Source organism: Marmota marmota, unplaced genomic scaffold, assembly GCF_001458135.2.
Source record: "Marmota marmota marmota unplaced genomic scaffold, marMar, whole genome shotgun sequence".
Lineage (NCBI taxonomy): Eukaryota > Metazoa > Chordata > Mammalia > Rodentia > Sciuridae > Marmota > Marmota marmota.
Genome location: NW_026006439.1, coordinates 48,734 through 71,764, shown reverse-complemented (window position 1 = coordinate 71,764; position 23,031 = coordinate 48,734). Strand labels below are relative to the sequence as shown.

The window sequence follows — 23,031 nt, the reverse complement described above, 5'->3', positions numbered from 1 at the left end:
ATAATCTCCAGTTCCATCCATTTACTGGCAAATGCCATAATTTCATTCTTTGTCACAGCTTATTAATATTCCATCCTGTGTACATGACACATTTTTTAATCTGTTCATCTATTGAAGGGTACCTTGGTTGGTTTCATAGCTTCAATATTGTGATTTGAGCCACTTTAGACATTGTTGTGGCTGTGTCACTGTAGTATGATGATTTTAAGGATTTTGTGTGTAAATCAAGGAGTGGGATAAGTGGGTCAAATGGCGGTTACATTCCAAAATTTCTGAGGACTCTCCATACCGCTTTCCAGAGTGATTGCACCAATTTGCAGTCCCATCAGCAATTGTGTAAGTGAAAATTTTCCCCACACTGCCACCAACATTTATCATTATTTTATTCTTTTCAGTTGGCCATTCTGACCTGAGTGAGATGGAATATCAGTGTGGCATTTGCATTTCTCTAATTGCTAGAGATGTTGAATTTTTTTTCATATATTTTCTGACCATTTTCATATGTTGTTCTGGGAAGTGCCTTTTCAGTTCCTTTGCCCATTTATTGATTGCATTATTGGTTGGTGTTCTTTTGGTGTTAAAAAATTTGAATTATTTGTACATCCTGGTGATTAATGTTCTATCTGAGGTGCACATGGCAAAGATTTTCTCACATTTTGAAGGCTCTCTGTTCATAATTCTTGATGGTTTCCTTTGCTGTGAAAAAGTTTTTTAGTTTGATACCAACCCATTTGTTGATCCTTTAAAAAAATTAGTTGTATATAGACCACAATATCTTTATTTTTATGTGGTTGTGAGGATCAAACCCAATGCCTCACACATGGAAGGCAAGCACTCTACCACTGAGCTACAGCCCCAGCCCCAGCCCCATATTGATGCTTTTAAAAAATATTTTTATTTGTAGATGGACACATTATCTTTATTTATTCATGTGTGGTGCTGAGGATCAAACCAAGAGCTGCACACATGCTAAGCAAGCACTCTACCACTGAACTACCAGCCACCATTTGCTGATTCTTGATATTAACTTTTGCTTTTTGGAAATCTTCTTTGGAAGTTGGCTTATAGTTCTAACTCTAAAATTACTCTGTAATGGATATTTCATACAAGTGAATTTATACAACAGTAGGTCTTTTCTTTTGTACCAGTTTCATTGACTTAGAATACTTTTTTCAGGGATCCTCTGTGTTGTAGCAAGCATCACTATTTTATTTCTTTCTGTTGTCTAGTAGAATTTTGTTTTATGACTATGTCACTTAGCCAGTTATTAGTTGCTAAACCATAAAATGCTTCCACCTCTCGACAACTCCAGTACTACATGGCTGGGGACATCTATTTACAAGTTAATATTTGGACATGCTTTTATTACCCTGCCTCTTTGTGGTCTTCATGAATTGTGCCGATTGTACCATATCTCTGTCTTATTCATGCTGTACTTTCTGACTTGTCTATTTTTATTCACTTGATCATGTTTATTCAGAGATCACATAAAATTTTTATTTTTCATGCACTTTCTCTGACTTTTCTGTCACCAACAGTGTTTGCATAGTGATCATCTTGTTGAGATATAAATTCTCCCAATGTGAGAGTAATATCTGATATCCACACCTATTCTAGAATGAATGGAAAATATTAATGCCTAATAGTTGTTTTAACAAAATTACTATTTGATATCAATCAATATTTTTGTTAGTAGATTGGCCTGTTAAGACTTTTATTCTAACTATATTTCAGTGACAAAATATAAAATTAAATTCACTTAATCCAATAGTAAATTCAGTATGGGAAAAATCATCTTCTATATAGATTTCCTCAACATTTATTATGTAGCCAGAATTGGGATTTATAAATGTGTAATCCTTACCAACTGAAAAGCTAATATACCTTATTATAGAAACTTAATCTGCTCTTCATAATGCTGGTATAGATTATGTTTTGTTGCAATTGAATTTATGTAGAATTTGTTGTTTGAGTTTGTGTCGAATATTTTCAGTATCTTATTTTCATATTGTGTTTTTTCATACTTCTTTTATTCATGCAGATGGATGATCTTACTCCAAAGACGAACAATGCATTTTCAAAGCATTTACGTTTGAGAACAAACTATGAATGTTTTATGCAGAACTTGTTTTTTTATAAAAAGTATACAAGATACATTTGAAAAAATAGAAAGGAATCAAAAGAAGTTGGAAGAAAATGTAATAAACTTTCCAAGGCACACACGGAGCACTCGAGTAGAACGAGGCCAAGGAGTATGGTGGGAATGTGACATTGAACATCGAGCAAGATGGGATTTAGAGGAGAAACAAAAACAAGTATTTATGATTTTACAGGCTATCTTACTTATCTGCAGTTTGCTTTAATTCATTTCATTGTAAACTGAATTTTGGATATATGCATTATAGGTGTTTTCTATATCTCTTGAGGAAAGATGTTGTGTAGATTTCTAAGAGAAGGAAGACATTTGATGCCCCTTCAAATACCTCAATTTACATCATTCTTTCAGCTAATTTGATCTGAGTAATAATTTTCATCAGATAACTGTTGGATATTTGATAATAGTGGGTATAAGTAAGACTGTAAGGAGAAAAAAATGTGATGCAGAAATATAACATACTTTTGAATTGTTAAGTTAAAGTTTTCAACTTTCATATTTTGAATTGATTCTATTATTCTTTAAATTGTCGGATGATCTGAGTGCTAACATGAGAATGATTCATTATTGTGAGCACAGATCAATGGTAGATAGCCTAGCCTGTGCAACACTCTGGGTTCCATTCGCAGTAGAAAGGAGGAGGAGGAGGGCAAGGAATGAAGAGGGAAAGGGGGAGAGGAAGAACTCAATTATTATTGGTTCAGATTTAATGTAATTGATACTGATGACAGAAGTTTACAGTCTAATATTTTTTTCTTCACATTTAAAATTGCTGTCTGAATTTTTGACTCAGAACTAAATAAAATAACTACATAATAATTATTTGGGTTCTAGTTATTTTTAAAATATATTCTTTTTATTTTCTTTAGACACAAGGAGCAGCTCCGGAAATTACACAGCAGTTCAGAAAGACTGATTTTACTTCAATAAGAAGTCAGATGGAACTCAGAATTAGCCATCTGGAATCTGAACTGAAAATTCTAAGAAATTCAACTGAAAGAATATAGGCACTTCCATATAGAACAATCCAAATTCCACAAGTATGTCAAAACCTAGACTGAAAGAGAGCAACTTAGTCTCCTTAATTTGTGTCTACTGCATAACTTTGAGACAGGATGATGAGATCGGTAGCATGCAAAAGCTAACTAGACCCTATAATTTGTGGAAGTAATGTTAGGAAATGAATGTACTCTTGAAATATTAATCTAGGAAGTTTATCTTTCACCCACCTTTGCATTTTACATCTGAAGGTAAACTATCAAGCTTTCTTCCCTTAGTGTTCTCCTATATATAATCTGGTCTATTAGACTTTTAGTTAAGTATTTTTGAAGTTTTGTGATTCACATAGTTATATTGTGACAAAACTGCTTCTACATGGAAACATGAACAAGTTTCACGATTTTTGAAAGATTATAACTGAAACCTTAAGTGTCCAGTGTTGCTATAACTACACTCTGGGCACATACTGACACCTGACAGATTAACTGATTTTTATTTTAATTTTTAAATATTATCCTTACATGGTATCTAGAGACAAAATGTTCTATATAGTTTTTCCTTTCTACCTTGTAATACTTGTGATGATGGGAAGTATAACCTGCAAAGTGGTTAAAAATCTTCTGATGATCAGTGTTGGGGCCTGTGAATGGCAGAATGAATGGGCAGTCTCCTGAAGCCCTGGTAACAAATTCATGGGCCAACTTTCTAGGCAGCAGCTTTAATCTATCTTGATCACCCACTCAGCTATCTTGTTCTGAACCAGTGGCTGTTGCTCTGAATTGTCTCAGTGTCAAATGCTTAATTTATCTAGGTAATAGGTAGAATATACATATGATGGTAATAAATGCTTGACAGTATCTTCAAGGAATATTCTTTAAGTCCTTGAACTGGTTCACTAAATATGAATGTTTCTAGCTTTACTAAAATTTTCTAGTTGCATATGTTTAAGGAAACCATGATGATTTAATATACTTCAACATAGTAAAATGGCTTTGGTAGTCAAATAAACTAAGGTATACATCATCTATATTTATATTTTAAAGAAATATCAATATTTCTAATGGCATCCTCAAGAATCTTCCAAGGAGAGTCTTTCAAGAAGGCAGCATTGTTACTTGCAAAGTCATACATTGCTGATTTCTGTCTCTCTTCCACCAACATTGCTTTAATTGGAAGTTTGAAGCCCCCTAGAAATATGTACACTTCTTTAGAGAAATTACAAACCCATAATTGCATACACTGTCTCTGTTCTGATTCTTTTCAGTGTTGTGCCCACATATGGAGAATTTCTACCTACTCTCTTTTAAAATATTTTTTTTTAGTTATAGATGAACAATACTTTTATTTTCTTTATTTTATGTGGTGCTGAGGATTGAACCCAGTGCCTCACATGTGTACGCAAGTACTCTACCACCGAGCAACAATCCCTCTACTTACTCTTATGGAAAATTTAAATTATTCTTTTATTTGATGAAATTTTTTTTAATTTTTTTATTGTTGGTTGTTCAAAACATTACATAGTTCTTGATATATCATATTTCACACTTTGATTCAAGTGGGTTATGAACTCCCATTTTTACCCCATATACAGATTGCAGAATCACTTCGGTTACACATCCATTGATTTACATATTGCCATACTAGTGTCTGTTGTATTCTGCTGCCTTTCCTATCCTCTACTATCCCCCCTCCCCTCCCCTCCCCTCTTCTCTCTCTACACCCTCTACTATCATTCATTTCTCCCCCTTGTATTATTTTTCCCTTTCCCCTCACTTCCTCTTGTATGTACTTTTGTATAACCCTGAGGGTCTCCTTCCATTTCCATGCAATTTCCCTTCTCTCTCCCTTTCCCTCCCACCTCTCATCCCTGTTTAATGTTAATCTTCTTCTCATGCTCTTCGTCCCTACTCTGTTCTTAGTTACTCTCCTTATATCAAAGGAGACATTTGGCATTTGTTTTTTAGGATTTGATGAAAATTTTGAAAGTGCATTTAGAAATAAATAATATTGAGGTTAATTTTGACATAATTAAACAAGCATGAAATATAATATGCTCTCATTCAGTGACCAGTACTTCCACTTTATCTCCCCTTCTTCCTCCCTGTGTTCTCTTTCTTCTGCTCTACTGATCTTATACTTATTTGTAGTTTTTAAGGTTTTTTTTTTAATTATGCATTATGAATACACATGAAGGTGAAATTCACTGTGATATTTTCATATGGATTCACAAAAAAATTTGATCAGATTCATTTCACTATTCCACACTGAGTGCTGTCCCCAACTCCCTGGCTTGGGTTGGGTTAGGGTTAGGGTTAGGTTAGGGTTAGAGTTGCATTGTGTAACAGGAGCCCTTCAGTACAACCAGGTGATTTCCTTCATACTAAGACTTCATTTGATGTCAAATATTAGTCCAACAATGATGAGCTATATTTTAAGAGCTGATAAGAAAACCAATGTCCAGCTATTTTGAACCCATTTGAAGATATTTCTATAATATTTGACATTTTTATCAGGGGTATTATTACAATAATGAAATATCTGCTTGAAAATGAACAAATAAAAGATACCATCTTGCTTTCATTGCACCTTGGTTTAGAGCTTCCATGGTGGTTTTTTTTTTTTTGGTTGTTTGTTTCTTTGTTCCAGGGAATGTACTCAGGAACACTTGACCACTGAGCCACATCCCCAAACCTATTCATGTTTTATTTAGAGACAGGGTCTCAGTGAATTGCTTAGGCCTCACGGTTGCTGAGGCTAGCTTTGAACTCAAGACTGTCCTGTCTCAGCCTCTTAAGCCACTGTGATTACAGGCATGTGCCATCACACCCTGCTTCAATGGTGTTTTGATGAACTTCTTAACATATAGTAAAGCCATGCATATCTATGTTAAATGTGGCCTCAACCTTATTCTTTTATTTGGCATTTTGACCTAAAAAAATCACAGGAGAACAAATCTAAGCTTTATAAAACAATGCTGAAGTTAAATAGTTATGACAGAAAGAAATAATTTTAATACATAAATTACAATTTAATTTAATAGCTGATATATGTTTTTTTCAGTTTCTTAGCTTACATGAATATCTTTCTGAAAAAATGAGAGAATCGGGTTTGAAGTGCTTCAGAGTCATGAAATTGGATGACTATTTAGAAAAAGAGAATGAAAGTTAGTTATTATGCATGATGCAAGTATAAGTTGTTCTTATTAGTTCTTACCAGAAAAAATGAGATAATTTACCATTTACAAAACAATGATAAATTGTGTATGAATGTAGACACAATGCAAAGGGGATTTGGGAGGCAACTCTTTTTCCACTGTATTTCTGGGAGAAAGTGATGTTTCTTTTTTACTTATGCATAAGCTAGTTTATTTAAAACTTAATGTAATAGTTCTACATTTCCTTGTGGAACATTAGTTTGCCATATCATGCTAGCCTGAATAGAAGAGTGTTTTTTAAACTCTTTCATCACGATACAAAGATATGTCTCCATAATCACTGCAGAATGCCTTCAAAGGTGAAGGGAGAAGGCGAGGAAAAAAACTACTAGAGAGGAAGAGTGATCAAATTATTTTATGTGCATCTGTGAATATGTCATAATTAATTCATCTATTATATATAGTCAAATGCACCAGTAAAAAATTTTGTTTAAAATAATTTTCTTTAAAAATAGAACATAAAGACAGGAATGGGAATTCTGTCAGTCAAAATCATTTGTTTTCACATCAAATGTGTAAAGGCATTAGACACCACCTTATTGTTATCACTACAACATACTTACTATGTTCAGTAATATATTTTAGACCCTATTTGGGGAATTAGTAAGAGAAGAGTTTTATACAAAGAATACTCTACATGGTGATATTTATATAAGAGTTGGAAGAATTTACCACATATCTCATCAAGTGCACATCTATAATGAGCTAAATGTTTAAAAACTGCTGGGCATAACTTCTGAAATCAATTACAATTAAAGAGCTATGTATTTTTTTCCAATTCTGAATATCAACAAATTAAAACCTTAAGTGTGAAACTGCTTTTTTCCCCACTTCTGCCCCACTATGAAACTGTCAGCCTATACACTGACATGCTTTTGTGGGAAAAATGGCATCACCCATTTTCTGTGGTTTATGGCCAAAAGCCCAGACTGACTTAGTAACAGTTACACATTTAAAATACCCTGTCATGACTCTCATTAGTTTACATTTGCCTCAAGAAAAGTATGAAATTTCTTAGCCAAAAATTAAAATATCCAAATCAACTGGATTTTTGTCAGGTTACTCAGCCTATCTCATCTCACTTGCTTTACTGCCACTTTGCTCTAGATTCTAGTGACACTAGACCACTGTGATTCCACAAGTTTTCTTTCTCATCTCCGTGTCTGCATGCACCTCTTCCCTTTCTCTCACAATTTCTCCTTTTACTTCAGGTGTTAACTCATGTATCACTTCCATTTAAGGACCTCAAACACTGACACAAATTTGGGACAGAAGTCCCTTCTAAGTGTTCCAGTAGTATCATGTTTTATCCTTGTCCTAATGCCAATGACTCTGTATGGAAATTGCCTGATTGTCTGCTTTTGAAGCTATAGTATATGACTGTTGAGAGGTGTCCATTATCATCTCCATGTTGTCATCCCAGTTCTTGCCAGAATACCCTAGCATATGGTTGTCAAATTTATGCATAAGGGGTGGAAAACCCAAAGCTCTGATACTCAGTCATAATGACAACTGTGTATGAAAATATAGGTGTACTGCATTCCATAGTGATTTTGTATTGTGGACATATCTATTTTTCTTCTTATAAACAATGAAAAGTTCTAAACTTCTTCACTGATTTATACTTATAAAATGTTTGAGAAAAAAATATAATTCTTTTTTTCTTCACTTGCTGCAGAATTTGAATCCTGACCATGGGAGCATCTGCCTTAAGAATTACTAATAAGACAAGACAAGATCTACTTTTGGAAACATCATAAGGATATACAGAGATTTTAAGAAAAAAATATGAAAGCTAATATTGTGTTTTTCAGACTGTTAATATAATATTTAAATTATTTATGAAATGTATGATGTAAATACTTTATTGAAATGGATGTGTGTAACATATATATGATGAAATTATCAAAATATGAAAATTATATCTGTAAGAAAATTTGAAGTGAAAGTGCAAACCAGTTTTTATTGAGATGTGTTTTCAGACTATCTAAATGTTAGCATTTAAGTTCAATTCAGCAACCAAGTCAACACTAATTTGGTAGATCTAAATATCACATTAATGATGGATTATTTATATTATATCACTGAATATGGGTCCAGAGAATTAGGCAACATTATTTTTACATGCTGGTTACTATATTCACTAATGGATTAATGTATTGCAATTATTATACTGCCATCTTTAAATTTATATTTGAGGCACTGACTTAATAATTTTTCTAATAAGAATATTTGCTTAGTGTTTTATCTTTTTTCCCCTTTTCTATTTGTTTATACAATCTTGGGAAATAATAGTAAATTTACAGGTTCTAATATAAAGTACTTTTGTCTGCTGAAGCATTTTAAATTGAATTGCTTACATATGCTATCATTTATGATATTTTTAGTATTTTGTACAAGTCAGAACATGCTAGATAACTACAATTCAACATTCATTTATTATGAATATATTTTTCAAATATTAACAGGTAACAGCATAGTTGTTAATTATATCAGTTTCATTATGAAGGTTATATTGTTATCTAGCATGTTCTGACTTGTAGGAAATGCTAAACCTATCAAGAAAGGTGGCATATGTTAACAATTCATTTTAAAATGCTTCAGTGGGAAAAAGTACTTTGCATTAGAACCTGCAACTTCACTAGTATTTTCCAAGATTGTATAAAGAAAAAAAGCAAAAACAAACAAACAAACAAAAAAAAAACACATTAAGCAAATGCTGTTTCTCAAATCAACACTTATACATTCTATCATAATGCCTTGGACCACTTAATCCTCAGATTATTTTCATGTTTTTCTAGTAGCCTAATATTGTTCTTTATAAAAAAAATATTTCATTCAGAGGCATGAAATGAATTTGTTTTATTTTATAGATGCCTTCTGATTGAAATATTCCTTAGTCTTTTCTTAACCTTCATGACCTTGAATTTTTCAGGGGGAAAGCTTGTAGAATGTGCTTAAAATGGATTCTCTGGTTTCTTTATGATTGGAGCTAGATTACATGTTTTTGGCAAGAGTACCACAGAAATCAATTCTATGATTTTCACTTTGAATCACATAATGTGACCTATAATATCCTCATTACTGCTGATGTTAATATTGGTCATTAATGTGGTATTTGCAGAATTTTACTTTGTAATTATTATTTGTGTGAAGATAGTTTGAGACTATAAATATTAATATAAATATAAATGTGTATCATTCACCACTAAATTTGTTCATTTATTATACCTATACAGATTCATGGTTTATTTTATTGTGTTTGCTGTTACTTGTTAATATTTTAAAAATTTATTTTTCTTTCAGAAATGTTCTATTTTGATAATCTCAGATTTATAGAAGATTTAAGACAGTAGTGAAAGGAATTCATAAGAAACATTCCCCAAATGTTATTCTTCATTTCTAGATAAGTCTAGGTACATAACAGTTTTTATCTCTGAACCATTTGCAAGATGCACACAATGTCTTTTTATTTGTAAATTAAAAAACCTCACATTTTCTAAAAATGAGAAATTATCTCTGTAACTATGGTGCAATGATCAAAATAAGTAAATTATATTGTGAATATCTACTCTACAAATCTTATTCAAAATTTGACAGTTATTTTAACAATTGTCTTTGAACCAAAATAAATCCAATTTTGGGAAATTTTAATATCAATTATTCACTGTGTCCAGTGGTCTTGTTTCTTCTGTTTGTTTTTTTTTTTTTTTAATCTGGGATGGTTCCTGAACATTTCTGGGCTATTCATGATATCTTTGATTTTGATTTTTGAATGGTGTATTTCAGTAGTAGTTCTATAGATTTTTCTTCAGTTGTGATAATTAGATTTTAATTTTCATAACCAGTGGATAAATGCTCAAATATTTGACTCTCAAATTAACCTGAATGCTGCTGGTAGATTGCACATAGGGATCCCTGTTCCACCAATATGTCAATATATTTGGTGATATTAAAATTAATACCAATGGAATTTGCAAAATATTTCTTTAGAGGAGCACATCATGAAGACTTTAGGCTTTGTGGACCAGAAGTTCTCTGTGGTCATAGCCTAAAATCTGCAATATACAATAATTGAATGCCTGATGGAATTCCAATAAAACTATATTTTCAGGGTAAGGGGGTGAGGCTCAGTGGTAGAGTACGTGTATAGCACATATGAAGCCTGAGGACAAATCTCAGCATGGCAAAAGAAAACAACAACAGAAACACTTTATTTGCCAAAACAAGCTACATTCTGTTTTTAGTCTGGATTTGTTGATCCAATGTTCCTCTAATGCTGTGAAACTTCAGTGGTGACCTGCATGTATGTTTTTACTTTTGTATGCACAACACACTTCATATGCACCACATCATTCTTCTACAGACGTTCTGTACAATTCAGTTTATGAAATAAGAATATTTTCTGAATTTGCCCTCAGGTTTTGTTATTGAATTCACCATTTCAATATTAATAAGTACTTTGCATATCTGCCCTTGAAACTTATTCTGTTATCTTTTTAAAAATATTATTATTTATTGTTGATAGGCCTTTATTTTATTTATTTATTTATTTATATGTGGTGCTGAGTATCAAAAACAGTGCCTCAACCATGCTAGAAAAATTATCTAACACTGAAAAACAACCCCAGCCCTGTGTTATCATTAAAATAAGAAAATTAATACTCAGTTTATCTAATAAATCAGGAAGAAATTTTCAAGGTAACTGTAGATTAAATTTTTATGAATTTATTACTTAATACATTTTTTAGCATTTTTGGTGTTACATATGTAATTTTTAAAATGTTCAAAGTTTTACATATCATTATGTAAAGATTGAAAAATACAGTTAAAGAAGAACAAAGATTATTCTCCATTATTCCACTTAGATACAATGTCTTTCAAAAGGAGGGTCTGCAAATGCTAAATTAAAATCAGTTTTTAATTATTTTATTGATTGATTGATGATATTCCGATCTAATCCAGATTATGCTCTACCCTAAGCCATATCCCTAGTCTTCCATTCATTTGTGAATCTCACTCTTGTGTTTTTCTCTTCCTGCATAACTCCAAGAATTACTTTTCCCAAAATTACCATTGAATTTTACTTTTAACACATCTACACTTAATTCCATGCACTTAATTTTACAATTACTCATTCATCAATGGAACATTTCCACTTCTAATAACAAGAACTCCCAAGTGGCTGAAGGGAGTTTAGACTCCACAAAAACAGCTATACAAATGATTTCTCTTTCCCACAACCACACATAAATGTATATAAACAGCCTCAATACCCAGCCAAATAGTTGTAGTAAAACTAATAAGAACTGGAGATAGAGGGCAAAACCAAGAACAGCCTCACTAAATGGTAAAGGAAAACTTTTGCCTTTCTCACAGATCAGCTTTTCCCCTAAGTTGACACACCAGTGTGATCAGGAGAAACTGCCCAATTCTCAGTTTTCCCCTTTTGGCGTCAGAGGAGGAGAAGGTAGCTCCAATATTCTGGATTTTTAGGGAACTGTTTTCTGTCTACTGTGACACAGAACTGGTGGCATATTGTGATAATTAGTCACATTGAAAAAAGGAAAAACCATTGAACGTCAAAGAACCTACAGTGCAGACACCAGGTGGAAGAAAAGTTTATGTACTTTTGATAGAAATCCACAGCTTTCTTCCTAGAAAGCTAAGTGTCTGGAGAGAGTGTGTCCACAGCAAGGGCGACAAAGCCCTTAAATACTTAACTGGGCTTGCTGGTGAAGATCTTCCCCTATGTGCAGCCACCAGGAGAGAGAAGTTTGAAACTAAAATTCTCAACCAAAGGCAAACTAGTTCAAGGAGCACCCCAAGAAAAGCCACAACACAGAGCCATGCCATCCTGTAAAATCTGTGGGGCCTAGAAAATGAGGTTTCTTAGTGTTTCTGTTAAGAAACAAGAATGTCAAAAACTACAGTTTTAAAAGTATTAAGAAATACTAAACAATGAAAAATGAATGACAATAAATTAAATATTAGGGATAAATCTATCAAATATATAATTGAAAATACAAATGATCATTAAATTTGTGGTTCTCAATCTCCCTGACCCCCAGTACTGGGGATGGAACCCAGGGGTACTCCACCACTGAGTTGTACACACCATCCTTTTTAAATGACCACTTTTAATTTTGAGACACTAAGTGCCCAGGCTGGCTTCCAACTTAGGATGCTCTGCTTCCTTCCACCTCTACCATGCTGGGATTAAGGGCATGAGGCACTGTGCCAAGCTTCTCAACCTTAAATAAAGGAAAAAAATAAGGCAAGCGAAACTTTAATACTAGTATTGATAAAGAAAAATAACCACAGTCCAGTAAAGATAATTTAACAAACAAAAAGTTCAGGAGATTGACATGTACATTTTTCCAAATGATTTTTTTTAATTTTTTATTGTTGGTTGTTCAAAACATTACATAGTTCTTGACATATCATATTTCACACTTTGATTCAAGTGGGTTATGAACTCCCATTTTTACCCCGTATACAGATTGCAGAATCATATCAGTTACACATCCATTGATTTACATGTTGCCATACTAGTGTCTGTTGTATTCTGCTGCCTTTCCTATCCTCTACTATCCCCCCTCCCCTCCCCTCCCCTCCCCTCTTCTCTCTCTACCCCTTCTACTGTCATTCATTTCTCCCCCTTGTATTATTTTTCCCTTTCCCCTCACTTCCTCTTGTATGTACTTTTGTATAACCCTGAGGGTCTCCTTCCATTTCCATGCAATTTCCCTTCTCTCTCCCTTTCCCTCCCACCTCTCATCCCTGTTTAATGTTAATCTTCTTCTCATGCTCTTTGTCCCTACTCTGATCTTAGTTACTCTCCTTATATCAAAGAAGATATTTGGCATTTGTTTTTTAGGGATTGGCTAGCTTCACTTAGCATAATATGCTCTAATGCCATCCATTTCCCTGCAAATTCTATGATTTTGTCATTTTTAATGCAGAGTAATACTCCATTGTGTATAAATGCCACATTTTTTTTTTATCCATTCGTCTATTGAAGGGCATCTAGGTTGGTTCCACAGTCTTGCTATTGTGAATTGTGCTGCTATTTTCCAAATGATTTTACTTGGGAGGCTGAATCAGAGCACAAATTCAGGGGCAGTTGCAACAATTTAGGAAGGCCCTAAGCAACAATGAGACTCTGTGTCAAATTAGTATATGAAAAAGTTTGGGATGAAGTTTGGTGAAAGACTACCACTGAGTTCAATCTCCTATACCAATGAATAAATTAATCAAAATCACAAAAGAATATGGCAGGTAACTAATAGCAATTCACTTGAGAACCAAGAAGGAGGACTATTTTTAAAATAAATTTCAAACAAATAAAAATAACTCAGTAAGTAACAAATATGAATGGATAAATTATATCAGAAAGGGGACTATAAGCTACCATTAGGTGGGCAAGCAGACAGTATAGGTTAATAACTGAGTTCTAGGTAAATTTAAGGATCAGATCATTAGATTCTAAGGCGCTTCAATATGTTCCGGACTGCAGAATTTTATCATGGAAGTCTTGGTGTTTTATTAATATCAAAAAAACATGAATATAAACTCAATGGCATAAAAGTTGTACAAATGAATGGAAGTGGAAAAATCTAATTAGAACATCTGTAAAGAGAATCTATAAAACAAGAAAAATACATTTTAAATATAGAAATCCATAAGTTAAAGAGATTATTCTCATGTATAATCAACAGTTTAATGAGGAGTACAGATAAAGGGGCATCTTGGTGAGTACTTCTAATTAAAACAGCAGTGAAAGTGAAAAAGAAATGAGCACCACTTCTGCAAATCAGGAGACAGCACCATTTTTAGATGGCAAAACACTTAATTTTTTCAATTAAAATCTTGAACTTGAGGCATGCCAGCTAATGCTCTTTATATACTTAAATAGAAAATAGAAACATTTAAGCAAAGAAAGAAGATAAATGACATATACACAAGAAAGATTAAAAGTTCTTTATTATTAATCTTATAATTTTTCACTTAGAAAACCTGATATATTGTAAAAAATCCTCAATATCTTAAAATCACAATGAGATATGAATAAGAGATAAATCTGGAAAATAATTTTATTTATGTTAGGAATTGGGATGCAGTAAATTTCTGTTGCTATTGTCTGAAATCTGTAATAGACAATAAATGAATGAGAGTGGACTCATTCCAAATCTGTTTCTTAACTAGAATAGTGGCAGGGTGATTGCCTACTATGAGTGTGCATGAAAGTCCCTGAGGTTGATGCCTAGCAGCTATAAAATAAAACAAAAGAGTCAAAAAGGTGCCTTTATTTACACATATGACCATGCTGTGGATTGGTCTACAGGCATTAATTTGATGATCTTCATGCAATATCCAATTTTCTGCTAATGTAGCAAATCACTTTGAAGTTACTTTATGTACCTCTCTTGCTCCTTTGTAAGCATATCTCAACTTGTGTCACACAACATTTTCCAAGTGACTACGTAAAATTTTCAAAAATTCAGATTTCTTAATGACATTACTTAAAAATTTTCTCCTCTTTTATTTCTGTTTTTCAATTCAATTGATCCATATGACCAATTTGTATATTTGAATAGTACAAAATATCCTGGAATAAGCTAATTTCTGTCTACAAAGAAATATTGTCTTTGAAATATTTATTCTTCATGGAGCTTTTATGTGCACATATGAACAAAATTCTAAAATTAGCTTTTATAATATATTACTAAGAAATATTCAAGGGCTGGGGATGTGGCTCAAGCAGTAGCCCACTCGCCTGACATGCGTGCGGCCTGGGTTTGATCCTCAGCACCACATACAAATAAAGATGTTGTGTCCACTGAAAATTAAAAAATAAATACTAAAATTCTCTCTCTCTCTCTCTCTCTCTCTCTCTCTTTCTCTCTCTGTTTAAAATAAAAAAAAATTCTCTCTCTCTCCCTCTCTCTCTCTCTCTCTCACTGTCTCTTTTAAAAAAAAGAAATATTCAAGGGTCTTTTAGTTAATTTATATCTTTTTGAATTTATTATTAACTACCTTGGTCTAATGTGGTTTCTCGGCCACATGCATGTAATGTTTAAAAAAAAAATAGTGACTGGCTATAATGGTGCAGGCCTGAAATCCCAGTAATGGGAGAATAAATCAGGAGGATCACAAAATCAAAGCCAGCCTCAGCAACTCATTAAGAACATCAGAAACTTAGACCCTGTTTCAAAATAAGAATAAATAAATAGGCTGGGGGGTACAGCACAGAAGTAATACAATCTTGGGTTCAGTCCCTAGTAGCACCCAGAAAAAAATGCTATATATACACTACACTATCATCCTGTTATAATTGAAACATATAATCAAACAAGAACAAAATGAGATCTGTCCCCATTATGACATTTTGCTATGCCTTTGAAAGAAAGCCTTGCTGTCAATCTTTAGCAGTGAAAACAAATATCATATGGCTTATATATATATATATATATATATATATATATATATATATGTTTTCAATGCTAAATATATTATATATATGTATATATATAATATTTAAATATATATAATATTTATTGCAAATAATGTAGAGCTAAGTATGGCCAAAACAATGCTGAAGAGACTATAAAAATGGGTACATTATATTTAATGGATACTAAAATAATGTATATTTTATGAGCTAGTTAATATAGGGGTGTGCTTAAGCAAGCAGGAAATCACTCAATAAAAGAGAGAAAAAAAAACACAAAGGAATATTTCTGAGTATACCCTGAGTATTAAAACATAAAAGAATAAATATGACATGGTATTATTTTATTTATATATTTATCTACTTATTTATTTCTTACATACATGACAATAGTGGAATTCATTACATTCATATTTATTTATTCACAGAACAATTTTTCATAACTCTGTATATAAAGTATGTTCATGCCAAATTATGCCATTATACATGAGCTCTCTTTTTTTTGCATTACAATTCTTAATACATCTTTATAACACAAATTGTCATATCTCTGTTTATATAAGATATGTTGACACCAAATTCACATCTTCATACATGTATTTTATATAATGATGTCTGTCTCCTTCCACCATCCATGTTATACCCCTTTTTGGCAGCTGGAATAAGAACCTTAATACTAATATTTGAGAATACAGGGGTTTCTTAGACCTGGAAAGGAAAAGGAGCCAAGGTGAGGCTTCCTTCTGACAGCTCAGTGAAGTGAAAGCAAAGCAGCATGGGGCAAGGGAGCTCAGCTTCCCCTCTACAGCCAAGTCTTTAAAAGACAAAACAGCAAGGAAAGTAAAGGCTTGGCTTCCTCTTCATAGCAAAGCTAAGGGCAAAGACAGGAACAGTGAGACAAATTTAGCTTCCCAATGACAGCCATCTCAAGGCAATGCATGGCAAAATTCAGAAAGGCCAGGCTTGTTTCCCCCTCAGTAGCCAAGCCATAGCAATGCAAGAAAAGAAAGGTAAGGTGAGGAAGAAAAGCAAACAAGGGTTGGCTTTCCTGATACAGAAGGCAAGGTCAGGCCAGACAAAGACTGGCTTCCCTCATGACCAAGCCATGAAAGTTTGGGCCAGACCAGGGAAGATTTGGCTTTTCTTACATGGCTCAATCACAGCAAGGGACATCAAAGGAAAAAGAAATAATAAGGCAAGGCAAGTCTGGTTTTCCCCTTCATAGCTAAACCATGGTCGGTCAATGAAGCAAGCCATCAATTCAAGTTAGGGCAAGCTTTGGCTTCCCCTGATGCACAAGCCATGACAAGGCTGGAAGGACAAGTCAAGGTCATGCTAGGCAAGGCCAAGCAAGTCTTAACTTCTCAGCAGCCATGCCACGAAGAGGCAAGGCAAGGCCAGATAAATTACGCAGCACTAAAAAATGACAAAATCACGGAATTTGCAGGGAAATGGATGGCACTAGAGCAGATTATGCTAAGTGAAGCTAGCCAATCCCTAAAAAACAAATGCCAAATGTCTTCTTTGATATAATGAGAGCAACTAAGAGCAGAGCAGGGAGGAAGAGCAGGAGGAAAAGATTAACATTAAACAGAGACATGAGGTGGGAGGGAAAGGGAGAGAAAAGGGAAATTGCATGGAAATGGAAGGAGACCCTCATTGTTATACAAAATTACATATAAGAGGTTGTGAGGGGAATGGGAAGAAAACAAGGAGAGAAATGAATTACAGTAGATGGGGTAGAGAGAGAAGATGGGAGGGGAGGGGGATAGTAGATGATAGGAAAGGTAGCAGAATACAATAGTTACTAATATGGCATTATGTAAAAATGTGGATGTGTAACCAATGTGATTCTGCAATCTGTATTTGGGGTAAAAATGGGAGTTCATAACCCACTTGAATCTAATGTATGAAATATGATATGTCAAGAGCTTTGTAATGTTTTGAACAACCAATAAAAAATAAATAAATAAATAAATAAATAGAATGTGTGATCCAGCCAGAGGCTGAAAGCCAGTCAATTTGGTTTGGTGACTTTTTTATTAAAATCATATGTTAAATAATAAAAAAAAAAGCCAAGGCCAGGCAAGAGTTAATTTTCCTCCAATAATCAAATCATGGCAAGAAAGTCAAGGGAAGACCAGACAATGCAAGTGTCAATTTGGAAAAAAAAAAAAAAAAAACAACCAACATCAGACTGTGTCTCACAACTGATTCCTCAGGTGGGTCTGTCAGTGAGATCACCTAATATGGCTCATCAATATGGTCTCAGCTACCTTCAGCATGTGGTATTTGGGTAGCCAGACTTTTTTATGATGGCTTGGGGTATCTCAGGATATAAGGCAGAGGTGTGTCTATTGTCTCATTTGATTTATTCTTGGAAGTCACAAAGCTTCTTTAACACTGATGCAATTGGTCATGGTCCTGCCCATATTCAATACAGAAAACACACTACCTAATTCTTAGTGGGCAGGTAAGAAGTGGTCAAACAGACTGCTCACTCTGCTTAAAGTTGTTAAAACATCAAAAAGCCCTGTGACTCCACTCTTCATTACATTTTGATGTCTTAAACTATCACTATAATGTGTAAGTCCCTGTGTATTCTAAAAGAACCAAGTTATGCATGATCCACTAATGGTCTTAAAATATCTTGGAATAAGATGCAAAATTTGTACTTTATGTATCTGCCAGAATACTTAGTTGCAGGACTTAAACATTTATTTAAAGGCATTAGGTAGCTTACAGATTTTCTAAAGGGGTCTGAGAATCTGGGTTGGAAACTATACGGTTGGGGGAAACCATAAAGTTATACTGCATATTGCTTAGGGAAGTTTCTGATGCCACAGATACTGAGCAGACATTGCCTCTCTCCCAACAAAATGTTCCAGAACCTCTGGCTATTGCCATCTCTGAAATCTCATGTTCCATGCCTTTATTCTAGCCAAGGTGGATCTGTGCAGAACCTACTTCTGAATGTTATTTGCGTCCCAAGAGGTGTCTTATGCATATGTACTCAAATGGCTGATGTTAGCCCTTTTTCTTTGTGTGAGATGCAGCCATGGGAAGAGAAACTGTGTCCCATCGTCCCAGATGTGGAACACGTATGAAAACCTAAATACAGTATATGACATATAATCACGTGATATGTAATGGTTATAAGACTATAAGTACATTAAAATAAATATAATATTGATTAACAGCAACATGATAATATATAAGCTCTCAATGATAAGTTCAAACCTATTTTAATGCACCTGTATCAATTTCATTGAAATAGTCATAGAATTGAGTTCCTGGGAATTTAATGGGTTAAGTCTGAAAATCTACTCCAGGTCTGGAAGGGATGCATAAGGTTCTACTAGACAGAACAGAGTGGTAGGACATTCATTTAAAAGTCATTACAGAGAGGTAGAAGGCCAAGAGAGGTCAAGAGCAAGTATTCCAGCATATAGTAAAGGCCTTTGCACTGAAATTATGCAGAATATGTGTAAGTGATGTTCAAGATAGGAGGTTAGTATAGTTTTTTTTTCATTCACTAGTGTACAAATCATTTTCCTTTAAACTATTTGAAGGTAGTGTGTGCCATGACCAATAAACATGCATTACTGATTTTGTTACAAGAAACAATTCCAGGTACTCAAGAGACATGAGCATAAAGGTTCAGATAAACAGGCCTTAGTTCTAAGTAAGACTTTATAGATTTTTAGTTTCAGTTTTTGTTGCAGGACGTGACCTTGGAACTACATGGAGGAATGCTTATCTTGCTCATTGTTCAGCAGGGAAGTCCTAACATAGAATACAATGTTTGGGGACAAATTTCTGTTAGAACACTGTCAAGTGCAACTTCCTTTTTCCCTTTGACAAGGAGCTATTGCCCTCTTGGTGCAAGGTCAGCCTACATGTCAGTTTCTAGACTCTTGATGTCTGGACATCCATAAGATGGTCTGTTGTGAATCACCTCTGGCATATCATGACTGTTATATGTAAATTGGCAAATACTTACTCTTAAAGCTATTTTTGCTGTGAAATAAAGCATATGCTGTTCTCTGAAACAATATCTTGAGGGGTTTCTCAATGCCCTCAAGCTCCCACAGTAGATGTTGGAAGAGCAGGCCCTTCAGCATTCTGGTGCTCAAACATTGGATAATCAGGTGATTTTGCTTGAGGGATCCCTGGCCATAAGGAAATGCAAAGCTCAAAACATAAGAAGTCAGGGCAATGGGTAATTTACCTGGTTAACATAAACATGCTCATCTACTAATTACACAACAGCTTTTAAACGTCCAGGGTATAAAAGTAAACTATGAGGAATTAGAGACTTTTTGGCAAGAATTTTGAGCTACAAATCCATGGTTTCCTTTGGAAGGAATATTCAATACCGACGTCTGGCGACCAACGGGCTCTGAAAAATGCTCCTCAGCAGGAGTTGCAAACACATAAACAAGCCTCAAACTTCTTTTATGTTGTTTTGCTAGCTGTTATTGGCTCACTCCGGGTGGAGAAGAGATTGCAGCAGTGGTCCATTGTTGTTTGGGAGAGACAGCTATCGCAAGAGAAGATCAGAAGGAAAACGGGGAAAGCTAACAAGAACAAAAGATAGTGAGCAAGAGGAGGGTAACACAGATGTAGAAGAAAAGGGGTATCTGATGTGAGATGTTGAGATTTAAGTAGAAATGGAGAAAGAACAGGAGAAAGAATGTAGAAAGAGCAAGGAGTCTCCTCTTTGGCTATAAGCTCTTATATCCTTCTTTTCCACAGATGTTGCAACAGTGCCATATAGAGGAGTTGACTCCTTCTGCATATATTAAATCAAGCTGTACCATGTCAGAGATGGCGATGTTAGGCTTAACATAAGGCATGAAAACCAGTTCTATTATTTGTCAATATTATATATTCCAGGCCTTGGAGCCTTTCTTCAAGGTACCAGACCTCATGATTATACATTATATGGATGACATTATTTTAGCCCACTCCTCTGCACAGACCTAGACTCCATCTTCCAACAAGTCCAATTAACACTTAAAGAAATTGAATAAAATAGAGCTCCAGGAAATGTTCAAAATTTAGCCCATTTTCACTTTTTGTGAATCATTTATTAACTCTTGCAGAGATCTTAGTACAGACTCTCAACATTTACATAAAATCTCCCATTACTTTAAATGGTTTACAAAAGGTTTTAGGAAACAGAAATTGGCTTACATTTCAACAGGTTCTTTGAAGGGCTCTACCTCCTCTGTTCCAGTGTTTGGAGAATGATATATATTCTTTATCTTTAAGAAGATTAACTCCTGAAGCTTACAAAGCCTTATAAGAGGTTAATAATCAGCTTGCTGATTTGCATCTTAGCCAATGGGATCCTGACAAGGACATTATTACTATAGTTTAGACACTTCACCTATTCCCACTGGTCTTCTTTTCCAGGAATAAAATAGCCATTTAGGGCCGCAGGGACCGCCGCTGGGACCGGGAGCCCATGGCTTCTGCATTCCAACAGGCAGGGCCCCTGCGTGCCCCGGGCCTCCCCCCCCAGCGGCCTGGGCTGCCCCCCCACCTCCCCCCAGAGAGGCCGCCCCTGACCGGCGGTCCACAGCCACCAACCCGGCTGCAAAAAAAGTTTCCGAGAGGCAGGTGGAGAAGCGGGAGGAGGGCTACCCAGAGCGGGGAAGGGTGGCTGGGGGCCCCGGCCGCGGAGGGAGACGGAGCTCCAGGAGTCCGGGACAAGTCCAGGCAGAAGCAGGGGAAGCCGCGCTCAGGGAAAGGCTTCTGTCCTGGATCCAGAGCCCAGGTGTCTGTGCTATGCAGAATCTGAAAACAAACCACAGGGAGAATGCTGAGAACCCTGAGAGCCAGGAAACATCTCATACTTCAGAGTCACAGGTTGTTCTGCTGTGCAGGAACTGAGGATTCCAAGTGGTCCTACTCCTGAGAACCAGGAAATGATTATTATTTATCTCTTCCAAGATGTATATTGTATTGAGCCATGCCCTTGAGCTTCAAATGTTTGGGAACTATTAACATTTTTGGATATAGCCATTGATTTTACTGAAGAGGAGTGGGAATGCCTTCAGCCTGCTCAGAAAAATTTATATAGAGATGTAATGCTAGAGAACTATAGAAACTTGACCTTCCTGGCCATAACTCCTAATCATACCCAAGAATATTCACCAGACAAGGGCCTAAAACATATATTTCATGAAGTGATAAGTGCAAAATATAGAAGTTGTGATCTTGACTATTTACCACAAAAGAAATTATGGAAAACTACAAGTGAGATTGAACACCAGAAATCATATAAAAAATTAGGCCTTGTTCACCACCAGAGAATTTATACTGGAGAGAAGCCCTACAAATATGAAGAATGTTGCAAAGCTTTTAGTAAAAAAAAAAAGGTCTTATTTACCACAGAGGGACCCACAATGAGAGAAGCCCTACAAATGTAAAGAATGTGCCAAAGCTTTTGGTCAAACATCACACCTTATTTGCCACAGGAGAATTCACACTGGAGAGAAGCCCTACAAATGTACAGAATGTGGCAAAACATTTGGTGACAAATCAAACCTAATTCGCCACAGTAGAACTCACACTGGAGAGAAGCCCTACGAATGTAAAGATTGTGGCAAAGCTTTTGGTCGGAAATCACAACTTATTTGCCACAGAAGAACTCACACTGGAGAGAAGCCCTACGAATGTAAAGATTGTGGTAAAGCTTTTGGTCAAAAATCAAACCTTATTTACCACAGCAGAACCCACACTGGAGAGAAGCCCTACAAATGTACAGAATGTGGCAAAACTTTTGGTGACAAATCAAACCTAATTCACCACAGCAGAAATCACAGTGGAGAGAAGCCCTACAAATGTAAAGAATGTGGCAAAGCTTTTGGTCAAAAAATAGACCTTATTCACCACAGGAGAACTCACACTAGAGAGAAGCCTTACAAATGTAAAGAATGTGGCAAAGTGTTCATTCAAAAATCACACCTTTTTTGCCACAACAGAACTCACACTGGAGAGAAGCCTCACAAATTCAAAGTATGTGACAAAGTTTTTACTCAAATATTACACCTTATTTGCCACAGCACAATTTACACTGGAGAGAAGCCTTACAAATATAAGGAATGTTGCAAAGCTTTTAGCAATAAAATAGGCCTTATTCACCACAAGAGAACTCACACTGGAGAATAGCTCTACAAATGTGCATAATGTGGAAAA

At 34.9% G+C, this 23,031-nt stretch overlaps 1 protein-coding gene and 1 long non-coding RNA gene across 2 annotated transcripts; both read left to right on the top strand.

Moving 5' to 3' along the window:
• Positions 1-3,207: 3,207 nt before the first annotated feature.
• On the top strand, positions 3,208-10,031 carry LOC125614741. Its single transcript, XR_007345307.1, has 2 exons — positions 3,208-3,405; positions 8,047-10,031. It is a non-coding gene; the product is annotated as an uncharacterized LOC125614741 (long non-coding RNA).
• Positions 10,032-18,839: 8,808 nt separating this feature from the next.
• Positions 18,840-22,594, top strand: LOC107133530. The gene is made up of 4 exons (XM_048797645.1): positions 18,840-18,923; positions 20,298-20,470; positions 21,255-21,678; positions 21,828-22,594. The coding sequence occupies exons 1-4, from the start codon at positions 18,840-18,842 to the stop codon at positions 22,260-22,262; spliced, it is 1,116 nt and encodes a 371-aa protein (XP_048653602.1). The 3' UTR covers positions 22,263-22,594.
• The last annotated feature ends 437 nt before the right edge of the window (positions 22,595-23,031 follow it).